This window comes from Pimephales promelas, chromosome 22, assembly GCF_988280905.1.
Source record: "Pimephales promelas chromosome 22, fPimPro1.hap1.1, whole genome shotgun sequence".
Lineage (NCBI taxonomy): Eukaryota > Metazoa > Chordata > Actinopteri > Cypriniformes > Leuciscidae > Pimephales > Pimephales promelas.
The window spans coordinates 26,553,793-26,575,974 of record NC_142790.1 but is presented as its reverse complement, the minus strand read 5'-3'; the positions used below and the strand labels follow the sequence as shown (position 1 = coordinate 26,575,974).

At 35.8% G+C, this 22,182-nt stretch overlaps 1 protein-coding gene across 2 annotated transcripts in view; it reads left to right on the top strand.

Moving 5' to 3' along the window:
- spidr (scaffold protein involved in DNA repair) overlaps nt 1-22,182 on the top strand; it is a 57,300-nt gene that overhangs the window by 19,530 nt on the left and 15,588 nt on the right. For both annotated transcript variants that reach the window (XM_039684591.2, XM_089125546.1), the window contains 5 exons: nt 768-862; nt 3,466-3,643; nt 10,306-10,516; nt 11,694-11,890; nt 21,765-21,923. In XM_039684591.2, the coding sequence (XP_039540525.2) occupies nt 768-862; nt 3,466-3,643; nt 10,306-10,516; nt 11,694-11,890; nt 21,765-21,923 (840 nt within the window). The remainder of the gene's footprint in view (nt 1-767; nt 863-3,465; nt 3,644-10,305; nt 10,517-11,693; nt 11,891-21,764; nt 21,924-22,182) is intronic.

Genomic DNA, 22,182 nt, shown 5'->3' with positions numbered 1-22,182 from the left:
TCATTCTCATTAAATTAATTCTATAGAAATGATTCTCGTTCTTTCTTTATTATTAATTGTATTGATTGATATCATGGAATTATATCTAACTCATTCTCTAAATCCAAGTCTATGGGAATGAATCTTTAACGTTCATTCTGCAGTATTATTATTCCATGTGATTGATTTTAAATGAATGATTTAATGTGACTGATTTTTATGTGATACAGTCTATGTTTGATTCTATATAATTGATTCAAGTTGATTCTCTTTATAAAATTGATTCATTGAGATTTATTCAAGTTTATTCTCTGTAACTCATTCTATGTGATTGATTCTAGTTGATTCATTCTCATTGATTAATTCTATAGAAATGATCCTCGTTCTTTAATATCTAAATCTAAGTCTATGGAAATTAATCTTTAACATTCATTCTGCAGGATTTTTTATAATCTTGAATATATGGTATTTGTTCTTATATGAATGATTCCATGTGGCTGATTCTATGTGATACAGTCTATGTTTGATTCTCCGTCTTTGATTCTATAGAGTTGATTCAAGTTGATTCTCTTTATGGAATTGATTCAATGAGATTTTTTCTAGTTTAATAACTCATTCTATGTGATTGATTCTAGTTGATTCAGTCTGATTCATTATTTAAAACTATATGAATGATTCCCATTATTCTTTATCATTGATTAATTGATTCATATTCAAATGATTCTGTTTGACTGATTGCATGTGACACTGTGATTGGGACTGAATTCATGTGATCTCTCTCTTTATAGAGGAGGTCTTGCTGAAAGGCTCAACCGACTCCACAGCAGGCAAAGATCAGCCATCAGCTTCTGGAGACATCAGTGCAACTCAACCACATCAGCTGGTAAGACACATCCAGTCTGAATCATGTCTGTTTATGTCAAGTACAGATCATTAGAGGTTAGTTCTCTGTTGCTGACCACTAATGATAATATTATTAAAATGCTTTCACAATTTAAATGTAAATCTTCTCATTTAAATACTGCCATATCAGGCACCAGGAAAATATTTAACCACCAACCCGCAGTTTTCAAATTTCCACAATTGCTTGTAACACTTGATGAAATGTGTAGAATATTCCAGTGAAGAGATGTGTACAGTTGGAGGAGTAGGAGGCTGTAAAAACCTACGATTGTGATTCAGGTGACAACAGGACTTAATTGTCTCTCAGCCGAAGCGACAGGAAACCACAGACACAAACACAATGCAGACACAGTCACACACTTTACCTTTTCATTTTCCATGGTATAACGGATTTCTTTTCAAACAGTGCCCTACTAAGGGGTCTTCAGCATGTGAAGTTTGTGTGTGTGGAGGTTTAAAGAAGTTAACGTTCCAGTTGAAAGTGGAAATTCGAGAGATAACTTAAACGTGTGTGTATGTGATGCACTGAAACTGCAAAGTTGTTTAATAAATAGAATAATTCGTTGATTTACAGTTGTTATTCACCTACATTTTTTTATCGGAAATGTAGTGGGTTAATGATATTCTAGCATTGAATGTCTTTCCACGTTAACTGATTCATTGCATTGCATACTTGTGGATGTAAGCTGACTAAGATCATGACCTCTGAATTTAGTTCTCAAGCAATTTCCATTCACGTTTACTTGTGGAAAAAGGATTTAGGGTGACTGGACATAGTTTATGGGCAGCTTTGCAACTGGCATAATTCCTTCGAAAATTCCACAGCCTGAGGAACGCATCTCCCACTCACTTCTTGCTCATTGAAAGATTTATTATTATCTATTTTTTATGCACAACATATTAGCTGATAAATCACATATCAGTATGTGCATTTAACAACTTGTTCTTTTCCTTTTCCATAACTGTTTTTGGCACTGTTTGTGTTTACCCCCTGAAATAAGCCAGTCCTCCATGTATTTTTGTTTTGCATGTGATTGCGTGGAGTAAGCATAGCCTGTTTCTCTCGCTGCTTTAAATTTTTCGCTAAAATTTCCATTACACATCGTTCAGAAGTTCTTCTCTGAAGTCTTGGCTGTGCTCGCAATGATTTCAGCTGAGTCAATTGTGTTCATGTGTCCAGTCGAGGGGGCCAAGTTTTCCTTAAACAGTCAGCATGGGAATATATCCTGTCGGAGAGCTGGATTTTGTTTCATTTCCTCAGAACTGACTGAAATGAAAAAGTTGAGATCGCGCCAGTGTGAGTTTTCACAGCATTACCCAAAATATCCTGCTGCTGTTATTAATTTACTGGGCCTGTATCGTATCTGTGTTGTTTTGCAAAACCTAATGACTTTGAGAAGGAAACAGTCTTTCAGATTCTGGTCATTTAATAAAATGTACAGCTTACTTATATCACGGTTCCCACGGGTCCTTGAAATCCTTGGAAAAAAAAAAAAAAGATTCAAGGCCCTGAAAAGTTTTGGAAAATAAACATGAATAGATACATGTCTTTGAAAGTGCTTGGAATTTAGTTTGTGCAAGAAGTTTTCTGGAAAAAATCTGTATTATTCCCTCCGGTCAACTAATGTGTTATTTCGCCAACACTTTGTGGCCTATGAATACTAGCTTGCTTGATTTACGTTAGTTACACTTCGTTAAAGTAGTTCACTTTAAAAAAACTTTTGCTGCTAATTTCCTCACCCCCATGTCATCCAAGATGTCCTTGTCTTTCTTTCTTCAGTCAAAAAGAAATTAAGGTTTTTGATGAAAACATTCCAGCATTTTCTCCATGTAATGGACTTCAATGGGAACCAAACGGTTCAAGGTCCAAATGAGAGTTTCAGTGCTGCTTCAAAGGGCTTTAAACGACACCAGACGATGAATAAGGGTCGTATCAAGCGAAACGATCGGTTATTTAAAAAATAAATAAAAAAGTTTACGTTTTATAAGCACAAATGCTCGCCTTGCTCTGTTCCGTGATGAGCTTTCGTGACTCTCCTGTTCAAACTCGTTCATCAAAATGAACAAATCTTTTTTCGAGTCATGACTCTTAAGGTCCTTGATAAGACTCATTCATCGTCTGGTGTCGTTTAAAGCCCGTTGAAGCTGCACTGAAACTCTCATTTGGACCTTGAACCGTTTGGTTCCCATTGAAGTCCACTATATGGAGAAAATCCTGGAATTTTTTCATCAAAAACCTTAATTTCTTTTCGAATGAAGAAAGAAAGACATGGACATCTTGGATGACATGGGGGTGAGGAAATTATCAGCAAAAGTTTTTTTTAAAAGTCAACTACTCCTTCAAGCGTTTCCTTCGTCAGGTACTTAGTGTTGTACGTTGCCATGATGTTCACGAACACACGAAATTGAACTTGGAAAGTCATTGAAAGGTCCTTGAATTTGAAGTTAACTAAGGTGTGGGAACATGCTAATTGTTCATGTTGAAAAGTACCTAACTGTATTAAAAAATATATTTATAGTTGTTAAGACAAAATAAACTATGTACAGATGTACAGTTTCATATATACATTTGTTTGACCCTAGGTGACAGGCCAGGTGTCCTAACGCTGAGGATTCTGGGAGTTCGAGAGGAATGTGGCATGCAGGCCACAGTGTGTGACAGGCTGCCGGAGGGGGAAAGGTGTGTGGCTCTTTTCAACAAAGCCACGGCCGCCGAGCTACAGCCTGTGCCTGGAGACATTGTCCACATCTACCCACCATGGTACGTTCTGTTCCTTAACATATCACAATAAAATATCAGAAATAGCATTCGTTTATTATCTCTGACAATGATAGTTGAGACTGTTATTGTTTTGTTCAAACAAGCTGAGGCAATTTATGGATTACTGACAAAATACACTTGATTTTGACAATCTGTATTTTTAACTTTTTGTTGTGCTTGCTCAAGCGTTTGAACAAACATTAACCATAATTATCAAACTGGTACATGTATGATGCTTCAGTTTGTGTGGATTGTTGAAGAAAGGTGTACCATTTACTCTTGTGATTGGACTTTTAATTTTCAACCAGAAATCTATAAAATTGGCACACAATACACTTTCAACTCCTAGTAACCACACAGAACACTTTTATTATAATCAATATAGTTGTATTAAACATATTTCTATTGAAGTCAAGTCACCTTTATTTATATAGCACTTTATGCAATATTGTTTCAAAGTGATAACACACAAAGTTCATTTTTCAGTTCAGCTCTAAAAGAAAAGAGTGTCATTGCTTAGCTGAAGTCAGTTCAGTGTTGATTCAGTTCCACTGTAAAGATCATCAGTTATTAAATTAGTTAATTTCATCTATAAAGCAGATCTGTGAAAAACAGTGATGTCATCATCCAGCTCAGTTCTCATCCAATAGTGTCCGTGTAGTCAGATCAATAATATTGCTGAAAATTAAGTGTAACTAAGCAAGCCAGAGGCGACAGTATTCTGAGATATTTTTTTAATGCAAACAACCTGGTTGTTTTAATATTATTTTCTTAATATTTCAAATAGTTGAACTTTGTTATTAAATTTGTTGGGTTTTCAAAGCTTCATTTCTAATTAATTTTCTGCTTTGTTTTGATTTTTTTTCTTGACATTTCATCATAATTTCGTCTAGATTACTTCTATTACGTTGCATTGATGCACATTTCACTATATCTTCTGATGAATCACTGTTCGAGCATTAAGCCGTAAGTTGGCAGGAACGGTCTTGCCGTGTGCAGCCGTGTGTTTTGCACAGAGCTGATAAGAGCGAGAGGCCTGCGGGGCTGAAGGTGACAGAGACAGACGAGCCAGTCTCCATCTGTGTGGGAGGACCGCAGATCCACGGATCAGTCCAAACCAGAGAGAGGCCAGCACTCGCCGGAAGCCAGGGTCCCGCCCCTCTCTCTCTCTCCCCCGTATCGCCCCCATGTAGCGTAGCTCCCACGTCATTCCTCAGCTCCAGGGAATGGCCTGCATACCTCTTCCTGGCAGCTCTGAGCTCATTTCCAGCAAGCTGGGAAAAAACATTGCTGGATCCTTTTTCTTCCCTCGCCTTTTTCTTTCTCTGAGTTTTTTGCGAGGAGCGTTAGGCTGAGGATCACAATAACTGTGACAGAGGCCAGAGAGCTGAATGGAAAACACATGCGGCACAGTGTGCTGCTGGCTCCGTTTCTCCTCTTGTCTCATTTGCTCTCTTTTTTTTTTCTCTCCCCTGCGGAGTGTTTGCTTTTAGGGCAGGCATAGTTGACCCTGGAAAGTCCAAGAGTTCATTTTACCCTGGAAAGTCCAACAGATTGACTCCAAATCGGCCTCCATAGTTTGCAGAAAATGGGTGGCAGATGATAACGTTTTACGTATCGCCAAATGTATTTAAAAACCTGTGGATAGTTGATTAATGTAGACATGGAGTTTTTTATGTCAAATCGCATGAATGCAAGAACAATTTAAAGTCTTTTTTCAGTTCAGTGAAATAGTTGTGCAGTGTGACACAGGGTTGGGCAAAATTCCAAAAGTAAGAATTGACTTCCTTTCAATTCATTAGTTGGAATTTTAATTGATTTGACCACACCCCTCAGGAAGTTAAATTGGAATGAAATGATTCAGATTAGATGATTCAATCCAAAAGGCAATGGCATTAATTTGCATAAAAATGTTATATAATATAAAATTGTGACAACTTAAAAATTTCAAACAAGTTTATTCTGACAAGCCTTTTTAATTAAAAATCGTATTGCATTTTCTTGAGGAAACAAAATCTAATTTAATTATCTCAGAATTACGAGAGAATTTTTCATGGAAAAAAGTTTTTGCTCTGTTTTTCTGAGTTTTTGAGATAATCAAGTCATTAATTTAGAAAAATCGAGCAAAAAAAAAAATCCATGAAAAATAATCTCGTATTTCTGAGATAATTAACTCATTAATTCAGAAAAACAGAGTAGATTTTGTTTCCTCAAGTAAATGCAATACGCTTCCGTAAGTATCCTTTTTATTCCACGGTTAAATGAATTCAGATTCAGTGATTCAATCCAAAAGGCAATGGCATTCATTTCCATAAAAATGTTATATAATCTAAAATTGTGACAAAACAAGTTTATTCTCACAAAACTTTTTAATTTAAAATGACTGTAAAGACCTGGTCACAATAAAAACAACAACTATAAAGATAACTATATTAGTATCCATATCAATGCATGATTATGTTCTGTTTATTATAAGTGCACACAGCAGTTTTGTCATCTACCACTTTAAATGCTCAAACTCTTAAAAAGGCCATCGATAATTAAATCACAGATGAACCTTGAGAGTTTTGTGCTTTTCGAATTCCCATCAATTTGATCATAGTTTAGATGATTTTCTGTCTATTGTGGTGGTATAAGTGGTTCTCAACTGGTTTTACTTCAGGATTTAACATTGGTTATAAAGAGGAAACCAAACCCAGTGCCAATATAGTACATCGTACAAAGTAAACAAGAATGTCCTTAAAATCAAATGTCCTTTCTAACCTGTCCAAATGACAGGGGAATTTCCACAAAAAACAATGCTGTTAACAATGACAACAAAAGATATGTGAAGCATTTTCTTCTCCAAACTGATAACCCCATTGTTATTATATTATATTATTATATTATAACCTCTATTTGGCTCCCCTAACTCTGCATATATAGTTAAGTCTCAGTTTATATTTGCATTTACCACCATTTAAGGACTACCGTCTTAGATTTGACATAAATCACAAATTGAAAATCCAAAGCAGTTTGGTTAATTATGTACTGGTGTATTGGTGTATTTCTGATGACCAATTCCATCACACACAAGAACACACACACACTGTTCCCAGCTCATTCATGGTTCAGTTATGAAGGAAATACCTGTCATCACTAGGCTGTGATTACACCTGTGCCACACCCTCACCTGTGTGTGTCAGCTCTGACGTCAGCACACTCTTAAGTTTGTACATAACTTCCTTCTCCCATCCACCAGAAATACATTCATACGTCTATCTCGATCGTCACGTGACACTATGTGCGGTGAGATTAACAAATCTCTCTTAAGACTTTGTTTCCTGTGCAACTGATCTCTAAGACTTTGCATTGTATTTTTATTTGTATGTCATCTATGAGAAAGGACATTTCTTCATTTGTTAGGAAGAAATTACATTTATGTTGGGAGCACTTATTTATCTATTGAAAATATTCAATAATAATTTAATATATGATTTTATGATTAATATTTATTTACATTTTAGAATAATAAAGTCATCAAAACTAATGGAAGCATAAAGTATGTACCAAAAAATATCAAAAAAAAATATATTGTGTGTGTGTGTGGCTGCGACCGTTCACTGGAGATGAGAAAATACACAATACTTCATTAAATGTTGATTATAAATGATAATATTAAAAATATTTGATTAGTTATTAGTTATTCCACATTGTAAAAATCGTTTCTCGTTTGTAGATTCAATGACCAACAAGGTCATTTTGTTGGTAATTTTTTTATTTATTTTTTTGTGATGACATTTTTTTATTTACCCGTCACTCTTGGATTGTCAAAGACTGGAATTTTCTGTCCTATTCTTCTTAGGCTGACAGCATGTTGAAAAACCGCCTGTTTGCATTAGGGTGGAGAGGACCCCCCCTCCTCTCCTGTGTAAACTTGTCTTTGCTGGATGCCCTGGAGGTTCATGAGGTTCACAGAGATTACTTGCCTCTGCTGGCACCTGTTCAATTCTCTCTCAGGGCAGGATGATTTAAATGCTGACGTACATACTACGTCTCATGACATGAGCTGTGCGGGCCCCGGCTTGTAGTGGAGTGGAGGTCTCCGCTTATTGAAGACACGTTTGTTTGGAACCGATCTGTGACAAATTACCATACATCCAGTGCAAAGATTGATCAGGCTGTTTGTAACCTACTTCTGAGGCCCTGCGAATGGTACATGTGTGACGACGGGTATTTTCTATATGCTTACCAACAAAAGTGTGTGTATAATTTGCAGGCTTTTGTCCCCATGTGCTTCGTATCTAAAACTAGTTGTAAACACTTTCCTGTACATGTTCCAGTGACTCCTCTGATCTCACTTCTTTCCATAATAACGAAACTTCTCATAGGTCGTTGTAAGGCTGCATGATTAATCAAAATGAAACAGAAAATCGCAATATGATTTGATGTGATATAACAATAACATGTGCCAACTATCTTCCCATACTTTGCATGAGAAGTACTTTTTAAAGAGAAGCTTTAAAGGCTTCATGCAGCTTTCCTTCAAAATAAAACTTGAAGAAATTCATTTAAAAAAGAAGAAATTTAGACATTTAGACAGTAAAAAATTATGATATTATTTTTCTTAAACCCCTTAGCTGTCACTCAACTTTTTGAGAATGGGGGTTAAAATGCATTATTCAAACTTAAATAGTTGTAATTCAAGAATGATTTGGAATATATACCCAATTTTGGTCTTGTTTGAAAGAAAACATTATTGCTGAAGTGAAAACAAATGAAAGTATGAAAAAGTTATGGAAGTTTAAATTTATAGTAAATCAAATATACTATACTATGTATTTTTTATTTGATATAAAATACATATTTTACAAAATATTTATTGAGATTGAGATTTAAGATTTTTTGAGGTGCACTCTTGTCATACATTCATCAGTTACTCTTCCTACATAATTCGGAACACAAAACAGGGGTAGAATGTTTATTTAGAAGTCTTAGACCTTTCCAATGATATATAATTTGTCATAATTTGATTAGGATTTATTTGAAATATAGTGAAGTAAAGTTAGGTGTCCCGGTAGTGGGACGGTGACAGTAAGGGGCTACATGATCTTTGCCAGGACTGTGTTTCTCGAAAGCATTGTAATGTCCCGTTCACACCTAGGATGATAACTTGATAACAATTAAGATGTAGGTCTCAAAATCGTTCTAAATGTAAAACAATAGCAGTCAGTCCACACCACAACTATAACAAGAATGTCATAGAGAAACAATATCATTGGAATCACTTTCAGAATGATTTTCTTTCCAGGTGTTGAGCAATAAAAACATTGACAACCATCAGAATGCACATGACTCAAACAAGAGCTAAAACGTTTCAAGCGGCAGAGTGATATTGTCTACTCGTGTGGTCGCTAATATAGTGTACATTTACATTTATTCATTTAGCTGACGCTTTTATCCAAAGCGACTTATTATGTCAGAGGTCGCACGCCTCTGGAGCAACTAGGGGTTCAGTGTCTTGCTCAGGGACACATTGGTGTCTCACAGTGGATTCGAACCTGGGTCTCTCGCACCAAAGGCATGTGTCTTATCCACTGCGCCATCACCACCCCTATAGTTGTCTTTATAGGTTTTGTTCTTGGTGTGAACAGGCCTTAAGCCTAAGTAGATCATAGAACTAGTGGTCTCAACTTCACTCATGATGTGTTTGAGAAACACAGCCTAGGTAACTTTTAACCATCAGCATAAAGTCTGGCCCACTTTGCCGCTCATTTTTATCCATTTGAAAAGACAAGATGAATAGTGCTACAGAACGAGCCACTGTCTTTAATGAAGAATCATAGCATATCACATAGCAAACTACATCTTGGTACCAAAGAGCACAGCGTGTTTTGCGGTTGATCTGTTAGATGCCAAGTACAAAGAGCTCATGTCGACTTAAAATCAGCATTTTCAGACTGCCTGTGAAATGGAAAAGAGCATCTTTGTTGATCAGTCAGTCACTCTTTATCACCAACAGTCAGTTTCCACCCAGGGAGGGACGGGGTTGAGCTTTTGTGTGTACTTGAGCATAATTTGAGACTCTTTTATGTGTGTGAGAAGTGTGGAGGTGGTTTTGCTCAGTGAGTCCGCTGTCAATCAATGTAGTTGAGTTTTGTGAAAATGTTGCAAAGCGTCCATAGACATATACACTAGACGTCACCTTGGGGTTGTAAGCATGCGTCAAAACCGCCGCCATCTTGGAACAGGGTCTTGTCATTGGTAATGCTGCGATCTTTCCCTAATTAATGGATGGCGGCGGACTTTTGTGCTGCGTATGATGTTCACAAATGAAATCTGAACTAGGAAGAATGGTTTAAAAACGTATTTATTTATTTTTATTTTTTATTTTTTCTGGAATCAATGATAAATACATGTCTGACCGTTGGAACGAACCAAAAAAAACGAATTTATTTCCGTTTGACCTTTGTCTGCATTGACGCTGATGCATTAAAATGGAGGAGCTCCCCTGTTCCAAGATGGCGGCTCTATTGACACATTCGTTCTAATGAACCGTCGTAGCCAAGGCGACATCTAGCGTATATATCTATGTAAAGCGTCAAGCTGTATTACGAACGATGTTTTCATACTGTAAGTAATTTTCAAAAACCAGCAGAACTCCCATTTTTGTCTCCCTCCAGGCAGAATCTGGTTGTGGAAGGGGAACACTATCCCATAATTCTCAACACCCACTTCAGTCAGAAAGTCTGCGTGGAGAATAAGCAGGATAGCGCAGATGGGCCGAGAGACGCAGTCGCCGTGGAGAAATGCAGACCTCCGCCGTTAACCACGTGTCTGTGGCGGTCGGGGATAAGCCAAGTGTCAACAGAGACATCCATTCCCTGTAAACAGGTTCGTCAGCTGTTCCCTCTCATGTGATCACGGGATGAAAATTCCCAGAAATTCCCAGAAAGGGCACCGTCTAGATTTCGAATTCGGTGTGAGAGTACTGGCGGCCTGTTGAAATGGAGACAGCTGCCGTTTCCTGTGTGACACTGTGTGCGAATGATTAATGAGGGGTGTTTTTATGCATGAATATTTGCTTAAGTGTGAAAATAAAACTACATTTCCCTGTATGACAAGACCCTGGTGTAAACAAAATCATGATGTAATGTTTACGATTTAAAAGCAAAGTGCAGTGTTGTCTATACAAAGTTTATGTTGGTTGTAAACACACCGCAGGTTTAAATGGTCAGCGGGATCCAGTGTTGTTTGATTCCCTGCATTCTTTAAAATATATTAAATATTATAATTTTTCGGTGGAGAATCAATTTAAATGTGCATTATCATACTGTCATCAACACTTAGATACTCTTCAAAAGGTCAGTAAGATATTTGAATGTTTTTGCCAAAAATCGCTAATGCTCACCAAGGCTGCATTTATTTGACAAAAATAAAGTAAAAACTGTAATTGTTTAATATTATTTCAATTTAAAAAAAATATATTTTATTTTAAAACATAATTTAACATGATCCTTCAGAAAGCATTCTAATATGATGATTTGCTTCTCAAGAAACATCAATATTGAACAGTTGTGCTGTGTAATATTTTTGTAGTAATTTTTTTTTCAGAATTCTTTGATAAACAGATTGTTCAAAAGTACAGCATTTTGTAACATTATAAATAATTTTTGATCAATTTAATACATCTTTGCTGAATAAAAGTAATTAAAAAAAAAAAATCTTAATTAAGTTTTTTTTTTTTTTTTTTTTTTTACATTTAAATTCCGCTAGTTATTGTTGTGATGATGTGGTTAAGGCCTAGATTTGGCAACCTAAAGTGTGCTGTTTTGATCTGTAAGTTTGGTGTGGTCCTTCAAAGGCCATCAGTGTTGAGAGCAAGACACTTGACCCCAGAGCTCTCGTGCTCGCAGTGACAAAGAGACCGGAAATCTTTCATTTTCAGTGGTTTGAGGTGGTTTGTCCATTGTGCTGGCTGTAGTGATATTACGTGAAAGTCGTGAAATTTTGACTGGTGTGGTTTGAAAAAAAGTTTTATGATAAACTTTTCCAATTTTTCCATCCTCAGGTCGGCGAGTTGAACAGAAGTGAAATTCGGAAGTCTCTACTGGACGCAGTGGAGGATTGTGGGTCGTCAGGCTCTCAGAGCGGTCCTGTTGAGGTGGTCGTTCAGAGGGTCTACTGCATCCCCATCACCCAATCCCTTCACAGAGCTTCTCTCCAGCACAGACCAGCAGAACCAGTGCCACCGCAGCACATCGGCAGGTACTGGACCTCTGGGTTTCAGTTGCTCTCGTTTTTTGATAGCAAAAAGGGGGAGGGGGGGGTTAAAAAAGTCCCGCACAATCTTCCATCTTGGACATTTTTATAACCAAAACTTATTTTTTGTCATTTTTATAACCAAAACTCATTTTCAGACCTTCTAAATGCTTGAAGAAATGGGTGTTATTTGATAAATATACTTAAAAAAATAAATAAATATCAAATATATCAAAAGTTTGGGGTTGGTAAGATTTTTTTTATGTTTCTGAAAAAAGTCTGTCATGCTCACCAAGCTGCATTTATTTTATCAATTGTATTTTTTTTTTTTAATGTAATTTATTCCTGTGATGCAAAGCTGATTTTCAGCATCATTACTCCAGTCTTCAGTGTCACATGATCCTTCAGAAATCACTCTAATGTTGAAAACATTTGTGCTGCTCAATATTTGGTCCCACTTTATATTAAGTGGCTTTTAGTACTATGTACTTACATTGGAATTAATAATTTGATACAATGGACTTATTGTGTACATACATGTTCTTACATTTTAAAATTCCAGCATGTAATTACAGCTATAATTAATTTATGTAACTACATTTGTAATTACACAGTTGACCCTCCCCTCACACCTTAACTACCCTTAAACCGACCCATACCACCACACCTGTCCCTAACCTTACCCGTATCACACCTCAATAGCAGCAAAAGTGTTTTACAATACAACAGGAACACAATAATACATTGTACTTGTTGTTCAATGTAAGTACATCGTACTTAAAGCCACTTAATATAAAGTGGGACCAAAAAAAAAAATCTTACTGACCCCAACTTTTTGAATGAATAATTTTTGATAAATATTGTGCATGACATTTTACTGTTAAAGATTTATTCAAACAGCAAAAAGAGAATTGACAGAAATATTTTTTAATTTTCTTTCTTTTTTCCTTTTACGCTTCTGCTTTGCTATTGTTAAAAGCAATAACAAACGATTTGGTTTTATGCACAGTTTGGAGCCGTTAGCAGCACATAGGCTTGAGATCTATGTAAGTAAATACGACGTGCAGTTTATCAGCAACTCTCCTTCCCCAGTAACCAGCCAAACCAGTTTAGCAAACCAGTTACATTTCAAAACATTTGCTTCGAATAAAATGTATTTGAATTGATTGGGAATGTGCTTGGGGATATAATAAAATACATTAATTGATATTACTAGTTCAAATCACACAGCATGAATATCAGTAGATCTTGTATGCGTCTGTAAAATGATCTGTATGTGTATAGTAGTTTTAGGAGATATCTCTTGAATGCGATACGTCGTCAGATTGTGTGTTTGTTCTGTGTGGACGTGCACTCTGTGTTCCAGTGTGGTATAATTAGGCCATTGTCTGTTCTAAACTCCACTGCTGAAGCTCCAAGAGGTCAATCTCCTCATGGAGTGATAAATGGTAAGAGAGAGCAACTTTGCTCCATATTCTGTCAATGACTAACCAAACAACCCCTCCCAGTACATAGAGTACTCTCTCTCTCTCTCTTTCTCCCTCTCTCTGCCTCACACAGTTCTTTGTACCACATGGTAAAACTCTACAAACATCTCTAATTAAGCCCAGCAATGTCAGTGATCCATAGCCAGATCTAGAAAAAAAAAGGAAAATAAAGGACCGGAAAGTGAGAATTTGCCTTGCAAGGGAAAAAAAACTACGACTGAAGAAAACCTGTTTGCCTGCGCAAATCTCCATGAATGGTTGCCAGGGTGTTGCTATGTAGTTGCTATAGAGTGCAACAGTTCCCGCCCACTTTTTCTGCGGCGCTGGTTCCGGAAGTTTTTTATATATTCATTTTTCCCATAGTGATTTTTCAAAATTCTTCATTAAAGCGTTATAAGCCATGAACCGAGCAAATCAGCTACGAGGTGAATCACAGCATTACAAACTTTTGAAGCAAAAAAGTTTTTGAAAATCGTACAAGATGGCGTACTTAGCGGCTTTAGTAAGGGAAAGAACTACAAACCCATGAAGCATTGCGAACAGCATAATATATACAAACATTTAAGTATTTTAAGAGTGTAGAGAGAGCGACTTGTTTACATCATTCACAGTGCTTCATGTGCAGAGCCTAAGTGCTATTTTCACTGTACAGCATCATGGGTAATGTAGTTTTTCACCAGGAATTCCACTGTTAAACAATCATTTTAAAAATAAGGTGAAATAATGTGGGGTAACGGCTTCAGCAAAAGCAAATACCATGGATTTACAACATTGCTCACAGTAGGTCTTTCTTTAAAGCTTTATAGACCATTTTGCAAGATGTAAACAACACTGGTCCAGAAACACTTCCTGTTTCAGTTTTTAACTGTTTTCTTTATTTCACATGTAAAGAAAACATCTTAAAGATGTTTGTTTAACTTTTTGATTCATTTTTATATGTTCTGTTGGTTGTATTTTATCCCAGCTTATATGTAGTGTTAAAAAACTGAAACAGGAAGTGCTTCTGGACCAGTGTTGTTTACATCTTGCAAAATGGTCTATAAGTTATTATTCAAAATCAATGTCCTTATGGAGTTTTTACTTCTGGAACCTGACTTTTGCACTCCTATAGTCTTCTGAATTTTTTTTGTAGCACGTTGCTGTAAAGTTGCTAAAGCTGCATGTCTATTTGACCTTTATTACAACTGCAATCACATCTGCGTCGGCGCTGCTGCTGATCCAGAGAGAGCAGCTGTCATGTATGAAACGGCTTCACAAACACCGTATCATTATTTCTGTGGTACAATAATTCTAATTATCACAGAAGTTCTGGAAAAAAAGTTTATAGTTCAGAATCGGATATAAACATTGATGTCTAATATATATAAATAAATATTGTATCAATTACATTGTTACACCAGTAGGCGACAAGTGACAAGTAATAAATGTATTTGTCATTGAATCATTCATTCAAGAGATTCGTTCAAAAGCATTGATTCATCCCGTAATGAAACGAGTATTTATCAAGGGGGTAATCCATCAGCCGGAAGTTGTAGCCTCGCGCGAGCCGCCATTGTAGCTGTTAGCAACCCATTGACTGCCATTCATTTTGGTGTCACTTTGACAGCGAATAACTTTACATCTGAGGCGTCCAAAGACTCCATTTGTCCATTATTTATTTCTAAAGAAACACGATAATGTATAAAATGCTCCATTTCTTTATATCTTACGTTACAGCCCCGTAGAAACCGTTTTTCTAAAAATCAAGTTTAGTTTGAGCCTGCGCAGTCGCTCAGACATCAGGGAGGAAGTGCAATAGACGGGCTTCAGTCTTCTCCGTTGAAATCAATGGGGTCACTGTGTCCATTTCTTTTACTGTCTTTTATGAGTGAGTTGTTGAATCATTCATTCAAACATTTTTTTTTTTAAATTTAAAATTTTTTTTTATAAATCATTCAGAATAATAAAAGATTTTTTAAAAAGGCTGCAACAATTTCGTCAGAATCTCTAGTACATTATTTTTTTTGGTTTTGGTTGTCTGTTCAGAATTGTGGGAGAATCACAATCTATTCAAGAAAAAAAAAGTGATTTCTCAATTTATCCAGAATCCTGCAGCTCTAGCCGTTGCTAAGGTGTTCTGAGCGCCTTTTTGCATGTTGCCTTAGTTGAGCTGTTTTTAAGTGTGTTGCTAAGTAGATGCGAACATGTTCAGAGTGGGTTTAGCACATTGCTGTGCAGTTGCTTAGGTTGTATGACTTCATAGTGTTCTGAGATTTGTAGCGTGTTGTCATACAGTTGTAATGAGCACACTCTGATCTCTGCCCTGCTCCAAGACACATTAATTTGTTGTCAGAAATGCACGTGGTGCTGTGTTGATGTAGGATGATTGGAAATAAAGAGTCATTTAACTGTCGGTAACTGGATCCCCGCTAGACACTGCTGCTGCATGCCGTAAACACTGAAACACAGGAAGACGAGACACTGTGGTCTGGAGTGTGTGTTGACGGGGAAACCCTGACTGGGCCAAACCTGGAAAAGATGAAGCAAACATATATAATGCACAGAATCAGACCCAGCACATGACCGCTGCCATTGATTAGCAACCTCACATGCTCATAAATTCTCTTCCTTTGGACAGGCCTCATGATCTCAGAGAATTAAAGGAGGTGTTTACATTCCTTTTTAAAACCGTTAGACCAATATTGTGTTTTTTAATAAGTATAATAAATAATCATTAAACAGAAAAAAACACATTTATTATTGTTGTTTTTGCTAAATAATAATAACTACTTTCTATAAATATTATTTATATTCATATAATGAATATGTTGGCATTATTTATCAAAGGTCTCCCATAAATGACGTCTTTTGAATGTCTCCCAGTTTTTTTTTATAAGTATAATGAATAATCATTAAACAGAAAAAACATACATATATTATTGTTGTTTTTGCTAAATAATAATAACTACTTTCTATAAATATTATTTATATTCATATAATGAATATGTTGGCATTATTTATCAAAGGTCTCCCATAAATGACGTCTTTTGAATGTCTGCCAGTTTTTTAATAAGTATAATGAATAATCATTAAACAGAAAAAAACATACATTTATTATTGTCGTTTTTGCTAAATAATAATAACTACTTTCTATAAATATTATTTATATTCATATAATGAATATGTTGGCATTATTTATCAAAGGTCTCCCATAAATGACGTCTTTTGAATGTCTGCCAGTTTTTTAATAAGTATAATGAATAATCATTAAACAGAAAAAAAACATACATTTATTATTGTCGTTTTTGCTAAATAATAATAACTACTTTCTATAAATATTATTTATATTCATATAATATATATGTTGGCATTATTTATCAAAGGTCTCCCATAAATGACGTCTTTTGAATGTCTGCCAGTTTTTTTAATAAGTATAATGAATAATCATTAAACAGAAAAAAACATACATTTATTATTGTCGTTCTTGCTAAATAATAATAACTACTTTCTATAAATATTATTTATATTTATATAATGAATATGTTGGCATTATTTATCAAAGGTCTTACATAAATGACGTCTTTTGAATGTCTGCCAGTTTTTTAATAAGTATAATGAATAATCATTAAACAGAAAAAAACATACATTTATTATTGTTGGTTTTTGCTAAATAATAATAATTACTTTCTATAAATATTATTTATATTCACATAATGAATATGTTGTCATTATTTATCAAAGGTCTCCATTAAATGACGTCTTTTGAATGTCTGCCAGTTTTTTAATAAGTATAATGAATAATCATTAAACAGAAAAAAACATACATTTATTATTGTCGTTTTTGCTAAATAATAATAACTACTTTCTATAAATATTATTTATATTCACATAATGAATATGTTGGCATTATTTATCAAAGGTCTTCCATAAATGACGTCTTTTGAATGTATGCCAGTTTTTTAATAAGTATAATAAATAATCATTAAACAGAAAAAACATACATTTATTATTGTCATTTTTTGCTAAATAATAATAACTACTTTCTATAAATATTATTTATATTCATATATTGAATATGTTGGCATTATTTATTATTAATGTTTTAATTTATTATTTCTGTTTTTAGTTTTATTTAACAAAATAACAGCACTTGCAAAATGGACGTATTATTCCTTATTTTCAAGCTGTCTTGGTTCTGTTTATAATTTCACTACACACAGGCTTAAAATCAGACTATAAGCATATGTTTGAAAGCCATTTTCCCTGTTTATACCCTTTAGCACACAGCAGAGATGTTGACAATATCTGTTTTGTTCACATGTGTGGCGTGCTTCAACAAGGCCACCCATCTCATTACAACTGTTAGTTTGCAGTTACGTTGCAGTTTCTCTCTCTCTCTCTCTTTAATTTTTTTTGTATACATTTTCTTTCCCCTCCTCCTCCTCATCGTTTTTGTGGCCAGTTTCAAGACAATAATTAGCGTTTAACTTTTGGTCCAAGAAGATATGTTGTTCCAGTAAAAACTCAGAGCAGTATAAACAGGCTGAAGAAGTTCTCTTTGCTCAGACAGGAGGGGTTGGATGTTTTCAAGAAGAAGTGGAACACAATGTGCTTTACGTGTCAGATTACAGACCTGTTTATCAAAAGCTCTGCTCCCATTGGCCGGCACCGTGTCGGAAGTAATCCCTCCCACTGTGCCTTAACCAATCAGCTGCCAGAGAAGTTTTTGTGCATGTGTGAAGGAAATGGAGGGGTAGTGTGGTACCTACATCGAGTAGGCTTGTGTGTGTGTGTGTGTATGTGTTTGTGCTCCGCTTGTGTGAGTGTTTGGACAAGCTCAATGGATCGCAATTCCTGGAAGCGCCTCCAAGTTGCTGCGAATTCCTGCGAACGCTCACAATAACAGATTCCTGAAAGTGGCTAGTGACTGCAGCTGACCAATGACAGAAACCCGGTGAGGACATCAGCCCTCTGTCCTGCTCCGTTAAGAGGAAGCGCCTCAAACGGACCAAAAGGGAATAAAGAAGGGGGTTGTTTATATCAACCTGGCCATATACCACAAAGTGCTACTGCCCAGTCACCCCTCCTGTTCTCTGGTTTCATAGACACACGGGTCTAAACAAGCCTCAGTGTTCACAACCACACTTATTTAATGCCGTGTTCTTTAGCAGCGCTACAACAGGGTAACCACAGTTCAGGATGATTCCCGAATCCCGATCTGCCAGTCATGGTTCATCAAAGGTCATCTCACATCGCACCAACATCATTAGCTTTAGCAGTCAAATTATTCGCGCGATACAGTCTTTTAATCTATTTTGAAAGCAGATTTGCTTTTGGACATTTATTAGTGAAACATGAAGCAACTTATTTTATCCTGATCTGGCCCGATGTCTTGTAAAGACAAAGGGCTTTTTGAGAGTTTTTTTTGGACAGCATAAGTATTAAGTGAATCGAGAAGATCGAGAAGAAATTCGAAACCAACTGAATTCAAATAAAAAGAAGCTTGAGAGAATCTAGTTTTCTGTGAATCAACACACAACTCAACTTCAATGTTGCCTTTTGTAATGTTATACAGCAAAGGTTGAGATAAATAGTTGAGAAAATAGGCAGAAATCACAGTTCAGTATGCAGATATTGTAATTATATCAGTTAGATTTCATATAGATGTATAATGATAAAAAAAAGTTTAATTAAAGGGGTTATCGGTTTTGGTGTGAACAGACTTAAATTGATCTAGTTTATATAAAATGTTAAATAAAAATTAATCATGAAAATCATACTTTTCGAGACTTGTGAAGCGTCCTTGAGCTTGGGAAAGGCGCTATATTAAATGGATAGTTCACCCCAAAATGAAACTCCTGTCAGTATTTACTCACCCTCATGCTGTTCCAACCCCGTAAGACCTTTGTTCATCTTCGGAACAGGAATTAAGATATTTTTGATGAAATCTGAGAGCTGGATCACTCCTCCATACTAGTCCATAGGCTTCTTGAGGGATTGAAACTTGCCGGCCTTGAAAAGTTATTAAAGACATCGTTAAAATAGTCCAAGTGACTTCGGTGGCTCAATCTTAACTTTATCAAGCGACAAGAACACTATTGTGCGCAAAAATAACGACTTTATTTCAACTATTCATCAGCCCTCAAGTCAGGTTACAAGTTTAACAGAGTAGGATCTGTTGTTGTACGTCACACGCATCACACACATGACCAGCGTCGGCCAATAGTGAGCCTACGTGTGGCGTTTAACTGACTACAGGCGCAAAGAAAAGGACATAAATAGTTGATATTTTTGTGTTTTTTTGCGCACAAGTGTTCTCATCACTTGATAAAGTTAAGATTGAGCCACTGTAGTCACTCCGACTATTTTAACGATGTCTTTAATAATTTTTCAAGGCTGGCAAGTTTCAATCCCTCAAGAAGCCTATGGACTAGTATGGAGGAGTGATCCAGCTCTCAGATTTCATCAAAAATTTAATATAGCGCCTTTCCCGGGCTCAAGGACGCTTCACAAGTGTCAAAGTATGATTTTCTTGATTAATTTTTATTTAACATTTTATATAAACTAGATCGATTTAAGTCTGTTCACACCAAAACCGATAACTGTATTAGTGTCCACCCCAGCAGACCGTAACGCTGCAGTTTTGTCGTCTGTCGCTTTAAATGCTTGAGCTCTTTTTTTAAAACGATGTTTTATCGTTTATCAGCTGTGGGAAAATTCGTTCTGAAAGTGATTCCAACGATATCGTTTCTCTGTTACATTATTGTTATAGGTGTGCTGTGGACTGACTTTGCTTTTCTTTAATATTTAGAACGATTTTTAGAACAATATCTTTACCGTTGTCGTTATCATCCTTGGTGTAAACGGGTTCTTTAGTGTTGGTTGTGCAATCTTTTAGTTTCCCAAAAACATGAATACTTCCAAAAGGTGTTTTTTTCTTGTCTTACCCTAATTCACTATGGTAAGCCTATTGTAAGTGTTTATATTTTAGATGTGGCGGGATATTGCATACATGCGTCACACACCCGTGTGCGTCTCGTCATATACGTGAAGGTGGCGTTTTCTATTACTCGACCGGTGAGTAAGGTATTTTATTGAACCGATTGCCATATGGCATATACATATGCCATATGTATTCATCTGCAGTCACGCAGAGCCGAAGCACAACCAAAACAAATGTTCTTACGCATAATATGCAGTTTTTCTTGTTTTGTTTTTTTTTTAAGCCAAAAGTTACATTTTGTACCTTTTAAATGATAAAAATGATAAAAAAATTTAGATTTTAACCTAAAATCTCAGGGAGTACTTGAAGGAAATATTTTAGGTCATATATGCCATATGTATTCATCCGCACAGTCACGCAGAGCTTAAGCACAACCAAAACAATTTTCTTACGCAAAATACGCACAGTTTTTTGGGTTTTTTTAAGCCAAAAGATACATTTTGTACCTTTTAAATTATCGAAATATTAACCTAAAACCTAAAAAGGGAATACTTGAAGTAAATATTTTTATGTCATGGTTTCCAAAAAGTTTGTTCTAAACTGAACAATGTTTGTTAGCGGTCTTTCAGCTGAATTAGTTGCAGAAAATGTGTAGAAGAAAAATAGTAAATGTAGATTATTTTAAGGAGCTGCCTTGCAAGCAGTTTTTCAGCTAAACACGTCTTCAGCTAAATCAGTGTGAAGAATGTACGAATCAACTGTGTTTATTTTTTATTCCACTATAGTTATCTCTACTGTGCAATCAAATCACTGTCTAGCATGTGAAAATATATTTAAATACCAGCCTGTTTGTTTAGTCCCGTGGTTTACTGGCTCCAAAAAAGTGGCCAGTCTCTGTGAAGTGACTATCTGTAGAGACTATTAATACCTGCAAAAATATCATTTTGAGTATAGAAACACCGCCATGTGACCGCTACGAGTCAGGCCATAGATCAAGTTATTAGTTCGTCCCCTGTCTGGTGCCAAAGTCAACATTTAATCTGTAGACGATATCTGTATCTATGTGAGTGTTTGTTGTTGGGATGAAGCTTCAGAGACTCTCATTTGCAGGTCTTAATTTTGTGCAGTTTACTTATGAGTACAGTTTGTCATTTGTCCAAATAAACTCAAATGCCTGCTGGAGTTTTACCTTCAGTAAAAAAAAAAAAAAACCTTTCTCAACCACTGTCTTTCTTGGCATTTTAATATCAGTTTAGCATGCTTTATTATTGGCATAACAAAAGACTAAACATTTGCAATGCAAAATCAAGGAGAAATTGGTCAAAATAAGTCAAATAACAACAGTGCAAATAGAGTGAACAAGTAATGTAAAAAAATTCAAACAGAATAGCAGCAATGCAATGCAAATGAGTTCGGGATAATTTACTACTGGCAGTTAAATGATTATTCTCCTTCTCCTTTTCTTTGTCAGGTTGTGTGCTCTCGTTCAGGACAGTTACGGGATGTTCGGTGAGCTTCTTCTGCAGGGTGTGTCCACAGAAACAGAGATCCAGCTGAACTCTGAGCAACTGGAGGGTTGTGTGTGCCTCCTCCAGGCCCTGAGGGTCGTCCAGCGTCTCACACGTGACAAGTGAGTCCGTGATGTCACATGACACTAAAAACATCCTGCTGATCTGAAAACATCATTTTCATTTAATGAGTCATAATTGGAGGCTGTCCTGAAAAACGCACCCAAGTTAATTTCCTCTTCCTTAAAGATACTTTTTTTTCTTTTCTTTTTTTTTTCTTGACGCCACAGCTTAGCAGTTAGATGCATCTAGATATTAGGTAATGGATACTAAATAGACCACTAAAGAAATAGTTGGATTTAGGTGGAAAAAACAGCAATA